This window comes from Rhinolophus sinicus, linkage group LG07, assembly GCF_036562045.2.
Source record: "Rhinolophus sinicus isolate RSC01 linkage group LG07, ASM3656204v1, whole genome shotgun sequence".
Lineage (NCBI taxonomy): Eukaryota > Metazoa > Chordata > Mammalia > Chiroptera > Rhinolophidae > Rhinolophus > Rhinolophus sinicus.
This window is the reverse complement of record NC_133757.1, coordinates 83,222,159-83,237,652: the sequence shown is the minus strand read 5'-3', so window position 1 is coordinate 83,237,652 and position 15,494 is coordinate 83,222,159. Positions and strand designations below refer to the sequence as shown.

Here is a 15,494-nt window from a genome sequence, read left to right as displayed (position 1 = left end):
CACATTGTCATTAGTCCCCCTCAAAATACTCTCCCTTGCTTCAAACATATCCCATCATTCTTGCCTCAGCTTCCGCTCCCCACATAAGAACGCAGGATATGGTGAGGCCAAAAAGTAACACCCACGGAGCCATAGATAGGGGAGTCATACCACTATAGTCTCGCTGGCGGCTGGGTTGGAGACACAGGAAGCAGGAACCACACGATCCGCAACCTGCCGTCTGGTTCTCTGCCGATCAACTTCACTTGCTAGCTGCAATCCGCCGTGCTAACTGCAATCCGCTCTTGCTAGCTCAGCCACCATCTTCTTGCTAGCCCCTATTTTCTGCTAGCGTAGCCACAGCAGTTATATTAGTGGCCAATGGCTCACTGGTTACAGCTGATGGCCAACGAGCCACAGCTGATGGCCATCCAATTACAGTTGATGGCCATTTACTACCCTAGTGAGCACCTTTCCACATGAGGGCGAGGGCCTGGAAACTGCACTCCTGGCTGTCCCCACAGGCTGTAATTGGGTTCAGTCCTATATACCATCCAGAAGGTCTCAACACCACTGTCCTGTGGGGTGGCCTGCGGGGTCTCAGCTTCTGCTCCCCACATAAGAATGCAGGATATGGTGAGGCCAAAAAGGAACACCCACGGAGCCATAGATGGAGGAGTCATACCACTATATTCTCTCTGGTGGCATCCGCCTCTCGCAATCCGTGCTTGTTAGCTCAGCCACCATCTCCTTGCTAGCCCCCATTTGCTGCTAGCGTAGTCACAGCAGTTATATTAGTGGCCAATGGCTCACTGGTTATAGCTGACGGCCAACTAGCCACAGCTGATGGCCATCCAATCACAGTTGATGGCCATTTACTACCTGAGCCAGCACCTTTCCACGTGAGGCTGAGAGCCTGGAAACTGCACTCCTGGCTCTGTCCCCACAACCACATTACTATCTCAAGGCTATGTGCTTGGGGTAGCTTCTAGAGAAGAAACGCAAGCCCATTCCAGAGACAGAGAAGTGGGTCAGGAGCCTCTGATGGCCAGGGTCCAGCTTGAGGGTCAACCGGAGGTCATATCCCTTCAGTGGCCTCCTCAATACCCAGAGAGCCTCAAATCACTACCATCAGTGTTATCGGCCTCCTCTATGACAACTGGTTGCTGTATAGAGTTTAAGGAATCAGGGCTTAAGTCAGGTTGGAAGTAATCCCTCTGCTGTGCCACAGTGAGGCTATGGGTGTTGTCCTGAATAACCCAGAGGGTCAGGATCTTTGTCGCATTAGACGCGGGCAGCAAACAGCAGCAGTATTACTTAGGGGTCCTGGTGAACCCCTGGAATCTCACCACCTACTGGCTGCCTTTCCTTGTGTCTTCATTTTCTCTTTGAAATAACTGTGCCTTAAGAACTGAACTTTTGATGGGCTCACCTCATTCACAAAGTATAACCATCCTCTTACCCTCCCAAGACTTCCCCCTAAAGTCCGGACAATTCAGAGTCCTCTGTATACAGACCCCAGGCTGGGTGGGTCCACGATACAGCGATACAGCCCAGGGCAGCACAGCTCACAGGAGGGCTCCCCATCGAGCAGCAGCTCCCAGTGCAGGAGCCTCCAGGCTTCTCATCAGCCTGACAGGTAAGAAGCAGGAGGGGGAAAAAGAGGGGTGGGGCTTAAGGTGTCAGTAAACAAACATCAAAAGTTGTGGACCCCCAACTACTCAAGACAACAACAAACATGGGTTTGTTGAAAAATAAGCATGTGCACTAGCTTGTTTTTCCATAAAGACACAGGATGATTTAGGAGCTATTTTAGCCAGTAAGTCAAGCAATTATTACTGAGATAAAACTGCTCTGGCTGTGGCATTGGCCAACTCTCCTTATGTAAGGGAGAAATTTCTGATCTTTCTTTTACTGACACTCAGATCCATGGAAAGAAAACTGTGGAAGCAAACCCAGAAACATGCAGACCTCCTGGAAGTTCTGGTTATAGAGGTTCAATGGAAGGGAACAATGGGAGGCTTGTTTCCTTATGAAGAGAGACTGCAACAGTGGGTATAGCAAGGGCACACTGTCCTTTTATCTTCCAACTGTCAAAGAAATGAGTTACCTGAGAACTAAGGCCATTACCAAAACCTCCACATAAAAAGATGTAGCCAGGAAATGTGTTTAAGGTTCTCACATAAGTGATAGTAGTATCTATGGACCCATTGATTAGCATAGAGGCATTCGTATCATTCAACCAAGGCTCAGGTACTATATTATTACATAACAAAAGGCTGCCTAATTGGACCTAGAGAACATTATGTTAAGTGAAATAAGTCAGACAGAGAAAGACAAATACCATATGATCTCACTTATATGTGGAATCTAAAGAAAATAATAAATGAATGAACTAATCAGAAACAATCTCAGAGACACAGAAGAAAAACTGAGGGTTTTTAGATGGGAGTGGGGAGTGGGGATAAGGGGGAAGGTGAGGGGATTAGAAAGCACAATCGGTAACCACAAGATGGCCACGGGGATATGTAAGTCAATCTAGGGAACGTAATCAATAATGTTGTAAAGATTTTGTAGGGTATCCGATGGACACTTGTCTTAGGGAGACCACCTCAGGGATGATGTAGATGCCTGATCACTGCACTGTACACCTGAAGCTGAAGCTGAATAATGAATGTCAACTATAATTTTATGTATATAAAAGAAGTGGAGTACAGCATTAGGAATAAAGACAGTGGAAATGGCAGTAAGCAATGTCAGAAGGGTAGTAGATGGGGGGAGAGGGGTTATCACTGTGTGAGGGATATAAATGATAAATGTCTAACTATGACATTGTTTTGTACACCTGAAACTAATTTTAAAAAGTCAGATTACTTTGATAACTGACTTTACTTGACCCTATTAAAAAAAAAAAAGGCTGCCTAATATACGGATATGTCAGCAAGCTTACGAATGGCTCGATTCACACAGGCTGTCCCTCAGAATTTCTTATATAGATGTTCAAGAGATCTCATTTTCCCATTGCAGGATTGGGTTAGGTTGAAGCAAGGAATGAGTTTATAAAACAGACTTGTGGAATAATTTGAAAGTGAAACTGCTTACAGGGTGAGCTAAAGTATCATTACTGTCTTGGACAATTGAGGCTTCTATTGACAGATAACAACAAATGGAGAGGTTTCCCCTTTTCACAATAGATTAGGAAATGCTGACAGGGACATTGTTCTTCGAAGAAAGAGAGGGGAAAATTAAAGTAAGAAGCAAAGGTATGAAAAGGGTGTATTGGCCTGGCATGGTCATTTTTGGGAAAACTCTCCTTCAGATGCCATCTGTTTCAATTCCTGGAGATCCTGAATTTCAGATCACCGGATGATGGACAGGTCCAGTCGGGGTTTGGTGTCTTTTTTAGGTGTGACACACGAATCCAAGAATCCACTCTTTGGTGTTTGGCAGCACAAGGGTTAGTCAACAGTACCTAACAGGGGCCCCTCCAGCAAGGCTGAAGGGAGTTATTTTGTAGGTGTCTTTTCCAGTAAACAAAATCTCTAGGTAGCAGAGTGTGGTGTTCAGGCTTTTTGTCTCCCGGAGTGTGCTGTGAAAAGATTGTTCTACGAATACAGTATTATTTTCAATAAAAACAATTAGGTCTTTAGAATATTAAAGTATGCACGTGAAAAGCATGTTCCAGGGGTGGCTGGATGGCTCAGTTGGTTAGAGCGCGAGCTCTGAATAACAGGGTTCCCGGTTCGATTCCCACATGGCCAGTGAGCTGTGCCCTCCACAATTAAATTGAAGACAATGAGCTGCTGCTGAGCTGCTGTTGAGTTGCTGGAAGGGCGGCCAGATGGCTCAGTTGGTTAGAGCATGAGCTCTCAACAATAAAGTTGCAGTTCAATTCCCGCATGGGATGGTGGGCTGTGCTCCCTGTAACTAAGATTGAAAACAGCAACTGGACTTGTAGCTGATCTGTGCCCTCCATAACTAGATTGAAGGACAATGACTTGGAGCTGATGGGCCCTGGAAAAAACACATTGTTCCCCAATATTCCCCAATAAAAAAAAGAAAAAGAAAAGGAAAGCATGTTCCAGGCAGGCTATCACCATCACCACCAATGTGGAATTAGGTACCCCTGGGAAGGGCAGTATCTCCCTATGTCTAAGAGGCTCCCCAAGATGTCAAAACTAAGATACAGAAAAGAAAACATGATTAAAACAATCAGAAGGCAAGGATTTGTCTGCTTGCAACAGTTCAATTTAACATGGTAAGGGAAGTGCTACCTGGGCAATGAGGAACCAGATGAAATAAAAGCATTCTAGATTTTAAGGACATACACATATAACTCCCAGACAGACACACAAAATCACACAGATTGTCACTGGACACATATGTGCACATAACCAAACAGACACATGACTAAAAAATCCTCAGAGATAATGGCCCAGACACCCACAGTCCAGGCCTTCAACAACTCCTCCCCAGGTTTCTCTCCCTCCTTAGACTAAGCACCATCTGATTACTTACAGCTCTTGTTTCTTGTCTCCTACAATGGCAGCTTCAAGGAACATGGGTATTTGTTCCATTTCATTCACTACAGCATCTACTAAAAGCTGTTATATAGGAGGAGATTGATACTTATTGAATAACTGGCCTGAAAGACACATACATACACCGGGGTTTTACACAAATCTCATCACAGGCCCACATGCACTTGATCTTAACAGTGAACCGTTCTCAGCCCCATCCCATGTGACTGAGGGGTGTCTCCTGGCCCCCAAACCAATCCCCCAAAGAATGTCCATCTGCCTCTCCTGATGGCTAGGGGACTTCACACTTTCTGAGCCTGCAGAGTACAATACGACCATCTCTACAAGAACCACAACTCAGGAGCATGAAGAGATGAGAGTCAGGGCCAGGAACGGAGGGAGTTATCTTGTCCCAGCCTCTCACTCGGCTATAATCACTTCCTGATTGGCACTCCTCACCACATAACTTTCCTCACTTTGCTTTCCCATTGGAAGCTCAGGCAGGACAACAAAGGTTTGTGAGTACTCACCCAGACGCCATGTCTTCTGCTGCGGTCTCCATGGTATGATGTCCATCATCTATCTCCCTGAGGTCTCATCTGCTCGCAGATGTCCTGGGGTCAGCCCTGCAGGGACGTGCCGTCACCGAAGCTTAATCACTGCCCACCCTTGAACGTCTGCTGATGGGGAGGAAGCTCAGCCTCTGGACCTCGAACCCCAGGTCTCCCAGACACAGAGAGATCACCTGAGAGACCCAGAAAAGCACTACAAGCTGTTGCAAGAGCAGGTCACTATGTGGTTGGGCTCATTTCTGCCTCTTCCCTTCAAGAAGCAGCGGGTGTGGCCTCCAACACGCAGAGGGGCACCACCTCCTGCGCCTGCGCACTTCAGGGAAGGCTGAAATCCCTGGCATTTGTTCTCACTTCCTTTGGCGTGGTGCCGCACTGCATTGTGGGAGCCATGTGACGTGATGGGGCTGGGAGAGGCGGAGGCCCTGGCTGAGATCGCTGTTTCCCACAGGCCACGGGCTGGAATTCCGCAGGGTGAGTCCTGTTCCCAAAGAAAGTAGGCACAGGTCTTGGTGGCTCCTCCACTCCCTCTGGAGGCAGCTCTGAGATGAGGGCGCTGGACGTGGTCAGCGCATGCGCTGCTGAAACCACAGGGTGGAATGCGCTGCAGAACTTGGGGAAGGTGACTTAGGGACAGCAGGGCTCCTGAGGGAGTCCTAGAGCTAGAAGAGGGGCATCTCCTTTGGACATTGGTGTTGTGAGACTATTGTTAAACGTGCTTCTTTGTGAGATGATGCAACAGCGGGGATTATTGTGTTCGAGGGGCTTGTGCCTCATGACATGGGTTCTGGGCTCTGTCAGTGCTTCACCTCAAAGCCACTTAGGGCTGCAACACAGAAAATTTCCAGAGTGGGACAGGTGTTGTATTTAAACATGTTTTCCAGAGAGCAGGCAGAGTGGGCTTGAGATGGGAACCTTAAGAGCTGGAAATGGCCTCAAGACCTGCTCTGGGAAGACGGGATGCTGACGCCCAGGGATTAAGTTAGGTTATACGCAGGCCCATCCCGCTTGGGAGATCTGTCAGATGCACTTGTTTCAGACCGCGGCATTTCCCAGATGTGACCTGAGAAACCTGGTATCATCTCGATAGTGGGCATTGGGAGCCCTGTCACTCTCACTAGTTGTGTGAATGCGGGCAGGTGTAGCCCTAGAGGAAACTTTCTAACTTCAGAATGGGTTCCAAGAAGGGTCTGTATTGGCACATATCCTTCTTTCCCACTCTTCTCACTTCTTAAGAAGGTGGTGGAAGGAAGTGTTACACAGGTAGCAATCAAACTCAGGAGAGTTTAACATTTTCCGAGCATGAAAAAATATTTTTATTGTTTCCTATTAATTATAGTATATACACATACTGTTTTAAGAGTAGTTGTGAGTTTTCACAAATGTATAGTTATACCACCATCAAGGTGGAAAGCACTCCATCAGCCCAAAGAGACCCTCTTGTGGTGCCCATTTATACTGAACAACCCTCCACCTTTAACACTGATGTTTTAGGTTCCTATACTTTTGCCTTTTCCAAAACATCATATAAGCGGAACACCATGTTGCTTTATGAGGTCTATTTGGAAACTGATGCCACATTTGTAAAACTGCTTAATTATACAAACCTTGCAGTGTTCTTCTGAGATTAAAATTTTTGATATTGCACTATAGAGGGGCACACATTATGCCTTCAAAACTCAGTGATTCCACTATTATGAGCTATGTATATTTGGGTAAGACTCTGTGTTTAACATTCTTCACATGCTTGATGGGAAGAATGATGGGGACGGGGGCTCACATGAGATACCAATAATTATAAAAATCACATAATCTCTACACTGCTAAGAAAACATAAATTAGCACTAAAAAAAGGTACTAAGTTTGGATTTCCTTTGCCGTTTAGTGAAACAAAAGCTGTCAGCTTTTACCCCATCTTCCATGACAGCTCCTGGAAGTGTAAACACATGGAAATGATCCCTGCAAACAGCTAATATGGACTTTAGGGACTTTGCACATCACTGGAACAAAATCTGTCCAGCTACTCCTCTTATAAAAAGGCATAGGAAGTTTCCCAGTTTGAGGATGTTGCCATACTCCTTTGCCCCTCACTAGGGTATTATTCAAAATGAAGTAAGTCAGGCAGAGGAAGACAAACTGGTTTCACTTATATGTGGAATCTAAAAAACAAAAACAAAAACAGACTCATAGAAACAGAGACCAAAGGGATGGTTACCAGAAGGGTGGGATGGGTGAAAAGGGGAAGGGGAATATAGTCAATAATACTGTGGTAAGTTTACACAGTGACTACTAAAATTAGTGGGGTGATCACACTGTAAGGTATAAAAATGTGGAATCACTACATTGTACACCTGAAACTAATATAACCAATGTTAAGAATGCACAGCAACTATACTTAAATTAAAAATTTTAAATGATATCCTCATTCACTGAGGCCCCTACCCTCCATAAAGATATACAGTCCACCCCAGCTTCCTATTATCTCAGCTGTCATTGTTTCCTTTCCTTCAACACCTTTATTTTCAACTTAGAAAAAGATTTTTCATTTAACCATCTTTTTTCCAACATAAACATAAGCATCAAGAGTGTAAGAACTTTTTTTCTCAGCCTGTCTATCCAGAGTGCCTTCAATATTTGTGCTAAGTTGTATGTTTTCAGCCTACACATCATCCTGGCATAGGAGGGATGTTGAAAAATTAACCTCTTGCTTTCAGAAAGAAAACCGTCATTGGAAGAGGGATCCTGACTTTGTTCCTTGGTAGGTTTGTGTTCTCTGACAATTTACCTAAATTTATAAGCCTCAGTTAACTCATATAGGAGATAACAAGTTTTATATACCTTGCTAAGGAATACATGAATAGAAATATATGTTTATATTTTAAGTGAGGTACTTTATGGAGAAACGTTCAATATACTATAGGAAATATTTTAGTATTTTAATAACAAAAAAGGCAAAAACTGTTCCAGACAGCTGTGAGCTGGCCTAGCACAACTGTGCTAAGCCTAGATCTATCCTGTTGAAGGGAAAATGTCACATACGTCCATCACCAAAGCTACTTTGTTATTATGATGGATCAAGACAAAAACAAAGGCATTCATGTCTGGATAAATGATGAAAGAGAACAAGTTTCCAAAGAATAAAAATAACCAAAATTGCCCACTTTTCACTAATAGAACTTATCCTTCCTACAAATTAGGTTTAGCATTATGCCATTTTTTTGTCTGCTAGATATGAACTATTATGATTACCCATGAAGAATTATGTTAATTTCCTCACAGCATCCAATACAGAATGTCTTCCTTCCTTGAATAGCAATCAAATCATCTAACACAAGCCAAAATCTAACAAGAAGTCCTTCTGAGTGTGCTATTATTGTTTACCCCACTGTCATTTATAGTTTGTTGTCATTCTTATTACCGTAGTTTCCCCCCCCACACTCATGGTTTTGCTTTCCATGGATTTAGTACCTGAAGTCAACTGTGATCCAAAAATATTAAATGAAAAATTCCAGAAATAAAAATTTGTAAGTTTTAAATTGCTCACCATTCTGAGTCACATAATGCAGTCAGTCTCACTCTATCACCTTTGTTCATTGTATCAACACTGTATTCACTAGCCATCTCAATTATGAGATCGACTATTGTGCTATCTCAGTGCTTGTGTTTAAATAACGTATTTTACTTGATAATGGCCCCAAAGCACAAGAATAGTGATGTTGGCAATTTAAACATGCCAAAGAGAAGCTGTAATTTGCTTCATTTAGGTGAAAAGGTGAAAGTTCTCAGCATTAAGAAAAAAATCATGCTGAGGTTGCTAAGAACTATGGTAAGTCAAGTCTTTTATCCATGAAATTGTGAAGAAGGAAAAAGAAATTGTGCTAGTTTTGCTATTGCACCTCAAACTGCAAAAGTTATGGCTAAAGTGCATGACAAGTGCTTAGTTAAGATGGAAAAGGCATTAAAAATGTGGGTGGAAGATATGAACAGGAAATGTGTTCCAACTGACCACAAGTTGTGCCAGAAAGCATTAAGTCTATACAAAGATTTCACGGGAGCCTCTGAAACAAGTGACACAAAGCCATTTACTGCAAGTAAAGGATGGTTACACAGATTCAGGAATAGGTTTGGACTGAAAAATATAAAATTCTTGGAGAGGCTGCATCTGCTGATGAAGCTGCTACCACAATTCTAGTAAAGTTGAAGTTGATAAAGGAGAAAGGATACCATTCAAAGCAAGTCATCAATTGCAATGAAACTGGGCTCTTCTGGAAGCTGCCCAATAGAACCTACATTCATAAAAGTGCAAAGGAGGCACCAGGACATAAAACACGGAAGGACAGATTAACTCTGGTATGACGTGGCAAAGCTTCAGGGTATATGATAAAGCCAACCATAGTATAAAAAGAAAAGAATCCCTGTGCTCCCCAAACCAAAAATTATCTGCTTGTGTTCTGGCAATGTAATAAGAAAGCAGAGGTGACAGCTATCTTGTTTATGGAATGGTTCCACCAAGGCTTTCTCCCAGAAATGAAAGAATACTTGGAAGATTGAAAAAAAAATTTTTTTTAATGGGAAAAAAAACCTGAAAGAGGAAGTGTTGAAATTTAAAGTCCTGTTAATAATAGACAATGCATCTGGCAATCCTGAATCTGTTTGCTATGAAAATGAAAATGTTGAGGTTGTATTTTTATCTCAAAATACAACTTTATTGCTTGAGCCCCATGATCAGGGCATCATTTGTTTTATCAAGGCCACATACACTCACCTGGTATTTGATTGCATTTGATCACCAAATCTGGACATAATGATGCATGCCTGGAAATCATTCACTATTGTTGATGCAGTAACATTCATAAAAACTGCAATGGATGAATTAAAACCGGAAAATGTCAATGCCTTCTGGAAGAACTTATGAAGTTGTGAACTATTTTAAAGGCTTTCTGAGGATTGATGAAGAAGTTAGGAAAACCATTTATGCAGCAAGACAAGTTAGTGGAGTATTTGCTAACATGCTTGATGAAAAAGTGCAAGATCATATTGAAGGCCCTTGAGAAGTGCCAACAAATGAGGAATTGGAAGAACTTGTTAAGTCATCTACAGAGGAAGAGGGAAAAAAAAACTGAAGTAGAACCAGCAATATAGACATTATTGAAATTTGCTAATGTTTCAAATTGTGCAGACATTAAAGGGCAAAATTATGGAATATGATCAATGGATAAAACACAGCATTAAAATCACATGTATGATCACCAAAGGATTACAGCCTCTGCAGCAACATTTTGATGAGTTAAAAAGAGACACCAACTTCTGAATATAATGTTCTTCCAAGAGATACTGGCAAAAAACACCTCCAACTACTGAGGATCCCCAGCCATCAACATCTTCCGCTCCTGATATCCAACCACTGAGTTGTTACGGCTTGATGCTCCAGAATCACTCGAAGCAGATGATTCTCCTTCTGACACGTTAGGTCAATAGCAGCATAATGCAATGCCACAATGCCTACATCATTCACATCACTTCATCGCATCATGTAGGCATTTTATCATCTCACATCATCACAAGAAGAGTGTAGGCATTTTATCATCTCACATCATCACAAGAAGAGTGTAGGCATTTTATCATCTCACATCATCACAAGAAGAGTACAATAAGATATTGTGAAATAGACCACATTTATGTAATTTTTAATACAGCCTATTGCTACAATTGTTCTATTTTGTTTGCTATGGTTGTTAATGTCTTATTATGCCTAGTTTATAAATAAATGTATCAAATTATGTATGTACAGGAAATAACCATATATATATTTGGCACTATCCATGGTTTCAGGCATCCACTGGGGGTTTTGGAACATCTCCCCTGCAGATAGGGAGGACCACTGTACTAAAATTCATGAACCCCTCTGACTATAGACGTGACCTAGTGGTTTTTGGCAAGAGGGGATTGAAAAAAATATTTAAGTTTTTTGGTTTAGAAATAAGAAAGTAGCCTCATGACAAAAATTGTAAATATAATTTTTTGCCTGAGGAAAAAAATATTTGAATTTGTATGCATGTAATAATATTGATTCAGAACATATAAAAATTAAATGAAGAAACTTACACATTGATCTAAAAATCCATAATTACAGGAATATTTTAATGTATACATTTAGGAAATGAAAAACACAGTAATATTTCTTAGCATACGAGTGTCTGTTAAACAGTTAATAAAGTGTTTCTAAGAAAAAAACTGCAGAAGCACTCATTAGAGAAAAAATGCACAAACTTTCAATCATGTGCAATCAAAGATGATTCAAAGTATTTTGAAGGATTAAGCTCAACTATGAGTAAAAGGAAACACCCAGAATCTGCCTGATATGAGGAAGCTGCCAATTCTCACATGGAAGCACTGGGTCAGAGCAGTCACTGCTCAGTGCAGCAGAGGAACAAATTCCAACATGGTTCGTTTGGACGGCACCATTGTAGCTGTCATAGTAGAATCAGGAACACATAGTCACTAGTGGTATTAACAGAACAAGGTGTTTACTGTACAAATTAGATCTTATATAAATACAATCTAGAGAAGAGTGGAGTTTGTGCTTCAGAGAACATTCTCAGTGATGACAGTCTACATTTGTTGCCTGGTGGACATGTGAAGGCTTACAGGAGAATCCAAACTGCACTGGATCTTTCATGTCGAACTTTGGAGACAACTGTGGAAGCCTAGAGCTGAAATCAAATGGAAGTCAAGCAGACACTGGTGGTTTTGAGGATATTCTTGATTAGCAGGGCAAAGAATGAGGAAAATGGTCTGGAAGCAAGTGTTCACAAAGGCCCTATACATCTCTCTGTCTTATCTATACAGGTGGCTCCAAAACCTGCCTAATACTATTTCACTTCTGCGTTCCAAGTTTCATGTAAGATAGGATTTGGTGAATTGTAACATGGAAATATAAAGGCAATAGATTGTAGAAAACGTAGTTCACACATTACATTGATGTAACAGTCAAGAAAGGTCATCTCTAACTTTAGATGTTATTGTCCTATTACAATTCTCTCTTCTTAATGCAAACTCCACAGCCCAAATCCCAAACAGAAGAAATGATAAAGAGTAAGGGACAATATGTTAGAATAATAATTCACAGGAGACTATGTGATGAACTTGGCATATTTACACATTTATGTCAAACATGTATTGGCAAGGAAAATAAGGCTCTTCAGGCTGATGAAAAGGTAGTTTTCTGTATATATACACATATATTTCACTTTTTTAACAGAAATATATATATATAGTAAAAGTACTTGTCACGGGAGACCAGTAGGAAAAAAAACAAATACCAAAGTGTCATTTTTCAATGATCCTTTCCTAACAGATCAATTACAGGATTATGTAAAAATTAAATCTACTTGCATTTTAGAGATACACTTCAATTCACCCATGGATCTAACAGACTTCAAAATAGAAGCACAAAAATTTTACTGACTAAAGGAACAAAATGACCTATTAAACTTAGTAACTCTTGCTTAAACAGTAACTACAGAATTATCTCACTTCAATATTTACTTGCAAAAGTAAGCAGAACTGCATACTACAGAGAATTACTTAAACAATAAATCAGTAACAAAGATCATATATGTATGTTTATAACATTTCTTTCATATCGTGAAATTTCTAGAGTATCCTACATGAATTTTCACCAGACTACCTATATTATTACAACAATATGATTTAATGCTGATGCACTTTTAACACTACTTTGAAAATATTTGTTAAAATTAAAAACCTTGTCTTATTTTTCAGTTATACAATTTCTATTCAGTATACATTCTCACATGATTTTGTAGGGATTTGAGGTAAGTGAAGGTTTTCCTATATTGTTTACATTCAATAGAATTTCCTCCACTGTGTTTTTGTTTGTTTAATGGCTTCCCAAGGAAACGAGACAGATGGAGGCTTTTCCACATTCTCTACATATCTATACAGTATCTCTCCAGTGTGCATTCTTACATGACCATGAAAGCCTCTCCCACATTCCTTATATTCATAGACTTTCTCTTAGGTATGAGTTCTTTCATGATTTCGTAAAGAACTGGGACGACTGAAGGCTTTACTACAATTTTTACATTGATAGGGTTTCTCTCCGGTGTGAGTTCTTTCATGTGTTCGTAATGAACTAGGACAATCGAAGGCTTTCCCACATTCCTTACATTTACAAGGTCCATCTCCAGTGTGCTTTATCATATGTCTTTGAACATTAGAGAGAGAGATGAAGGCTTTCCCACATTCCTTACATTCATAGGGTTTCTCTCCACTGTGAGCTCTTTCATGTTTTTGAATGGAACTGAGATAAGTGAAGGCTTTACCACATTGCTTACATTCATAGGGTTTCTCCCCAGTATGACTTCTTTCATGCTTTTGAAGTGAACAGGGAAAACTGAAGGCTTTACCACATTCCTTACATTTGTGAGGTTTTTTCCTAGTGTGAGTCTTTTCATGATTTTGAAGGGACCTGGGAGTACTAAAGGACTTACCACATTCCTTACATTCATATGGCTTTTCTCCACTATGTGTGCTTTCATGATACTGAAAGTAATTGGGACAATCAAAGACTTTCCCACACTCCTTACACTTATAAGGCCCATCTCCGGTGTGCTTCATCATGTGTCTTCGAAAGTTGGTGAGAGAACTTAAGGCTTTCCCACATTCCTTACATTCATAGGGTTTCTCTCCAGTATGGTTTCGTTCATGTTTTCGAAAATAACTTGGACAACTGAAGGCTTTCCCACATTCCTTACATTCATAGAGTTTCTCTCCAGTATGACTTCGTTCATGTTTTCGAAAATAATTTGGACAACTGAAGGCTTTACCACATTTTTTACATTCATAGGGCTTTTCTCCACTGTGTCTCCTTTCATGACTTCGAAAGGATCTGGGACAACTGAAGGCTTTACCACACTGCTTACATTCATAGGGTTTCTCTCCAGTATGAATTCTTTTATGTTTTCTAAAGTAACTTGGACAACTGAAAGCTTTGCCACATTTTTTACATTCATAGGGCTTTTCACCACTGTGTATCCTTTCATGACTTCGAAAGGATGTGGGACAGCTAAAGGCTTTACCACACTGCTTACATTCATAGGGTTTCTCTCCAGTATGAATTCTTTTATGTTTTCTAAAGTAACTTGGACAACTGAAAGCTTTGCCACATTTTTTACATTCATAGGGCTTTTCACCACTGTGTATCCTTTCATGACTTCGAAAGGATGTGGGACAGCTAAAGGCTTTACCACACTGCTTACATTCATAAGGTTTCTCTCCAGTATGAGTTCTTTCATGTTTTCTAAAGTAGTTGGGACAACTGAAAGCTTTACCACATTGCTTACATTCATACGGTTTCTCTCCTGTGTGAGATATTTCATGAATTCGACAGTAACTGAGACAACTGAAAGCTTTACCACAGTGCTTACATATATAAGGTTTCAATCCAGTGTGAATCCTTTCATGTCTTCGAATGGATTGGCGATACTTGAAGGCTTTCCCACATTCTTTACATTTATATGGCTTTTCTTCATATTCCTGATACTCGTATGGTTTGGGTGTAGTGTGAGATTTCATGTGGCTATTAAACAATGACTGATTCATGAAGACTTGTCCACACATACTGCATTCACATAGTTTCATTCCTGTCGTTTTCTCTTTCTCATTGTGAATTGGAATCTGGCTGAAGGTTTTTACATACTGACCACCTTCTTTACTTTTACCCAGTCTCTCTACTATATGACTGCTGTAAAAAGTGAAAAGCATAATTTCAGTATCTTATTTACTAATAATTTTATATTAACTAATTACAACGTCAATTTTACCATAATAAAGGAAAGTGTAAATTTTAAGTGCTTTCTGATTGGTTGAAAGTAAATATGCTAAATGCTCAGCAAGAGGGCTTGCCCATAGCTATTATCAAAACAGTGTATTCATAAATGGCATTTCAAAATACTGTTTCCAAATGTACTATTTTTGAAACTAAACATGTAAACCACATTTGAAGAAAAAAAATTGATGAAAATATTCCAAGGATAGGTCAATTTGAAACTTGGCTGATTTGTTTTATTAATATATGCTGTTTTTAAAATTTTATGACATACTAAGATTCTCTTGTAGGATATTGCTTTCTTTTGTGTGACTCACCTTAAATTTGTCCCATGCTTTTCATAATGATCTTCAATGTCTTTGCATATTTCTCCTAAAATGCAGACCAGGAAAAATCATTATAAACTATAAAACCTTATAGAAAAATTGTTACATAACAACTCCATGATGAGCTGTGATCATGCCTGGTTTATTTACCAATGTATTCCCTCTCCACATTTCACTCCTTGGAACTCCACTGATGAACATGCAACACTGGTTTTGGTGTTTGTTTTTTTTGTTTGTTTTTCAATTA

The 15,494-nt window shown here is 40.4% G+C and overlaps 1 protein-coding gene across 1 annotated transcript in view; it reads right to left on the bottom strand.

Annotated features, from left to right (window-relative positions):
• Positions 1 to 11,176: 11,176 nt before the first annotated feature.
• The window catches only part of LOC109454333 (uncharacterized), a 90,168-nt gene continuing 85,850 nt past the window's right edge, over positions 11,177 to 15,494 (bottom strand). Inside the window, 2 exon segments of the mRNA XM_074338126.1 lie at positions 11,177 to 14,837; positions 15,239 to 15,293. Coding sequence (XP_074194227.1) covers positions 12,938 to 14,837; positions 15,239 to 15,293 — 1,955 coding nt within the window. The 3' untranslated portion in view covers positions 11,177 to 12,937.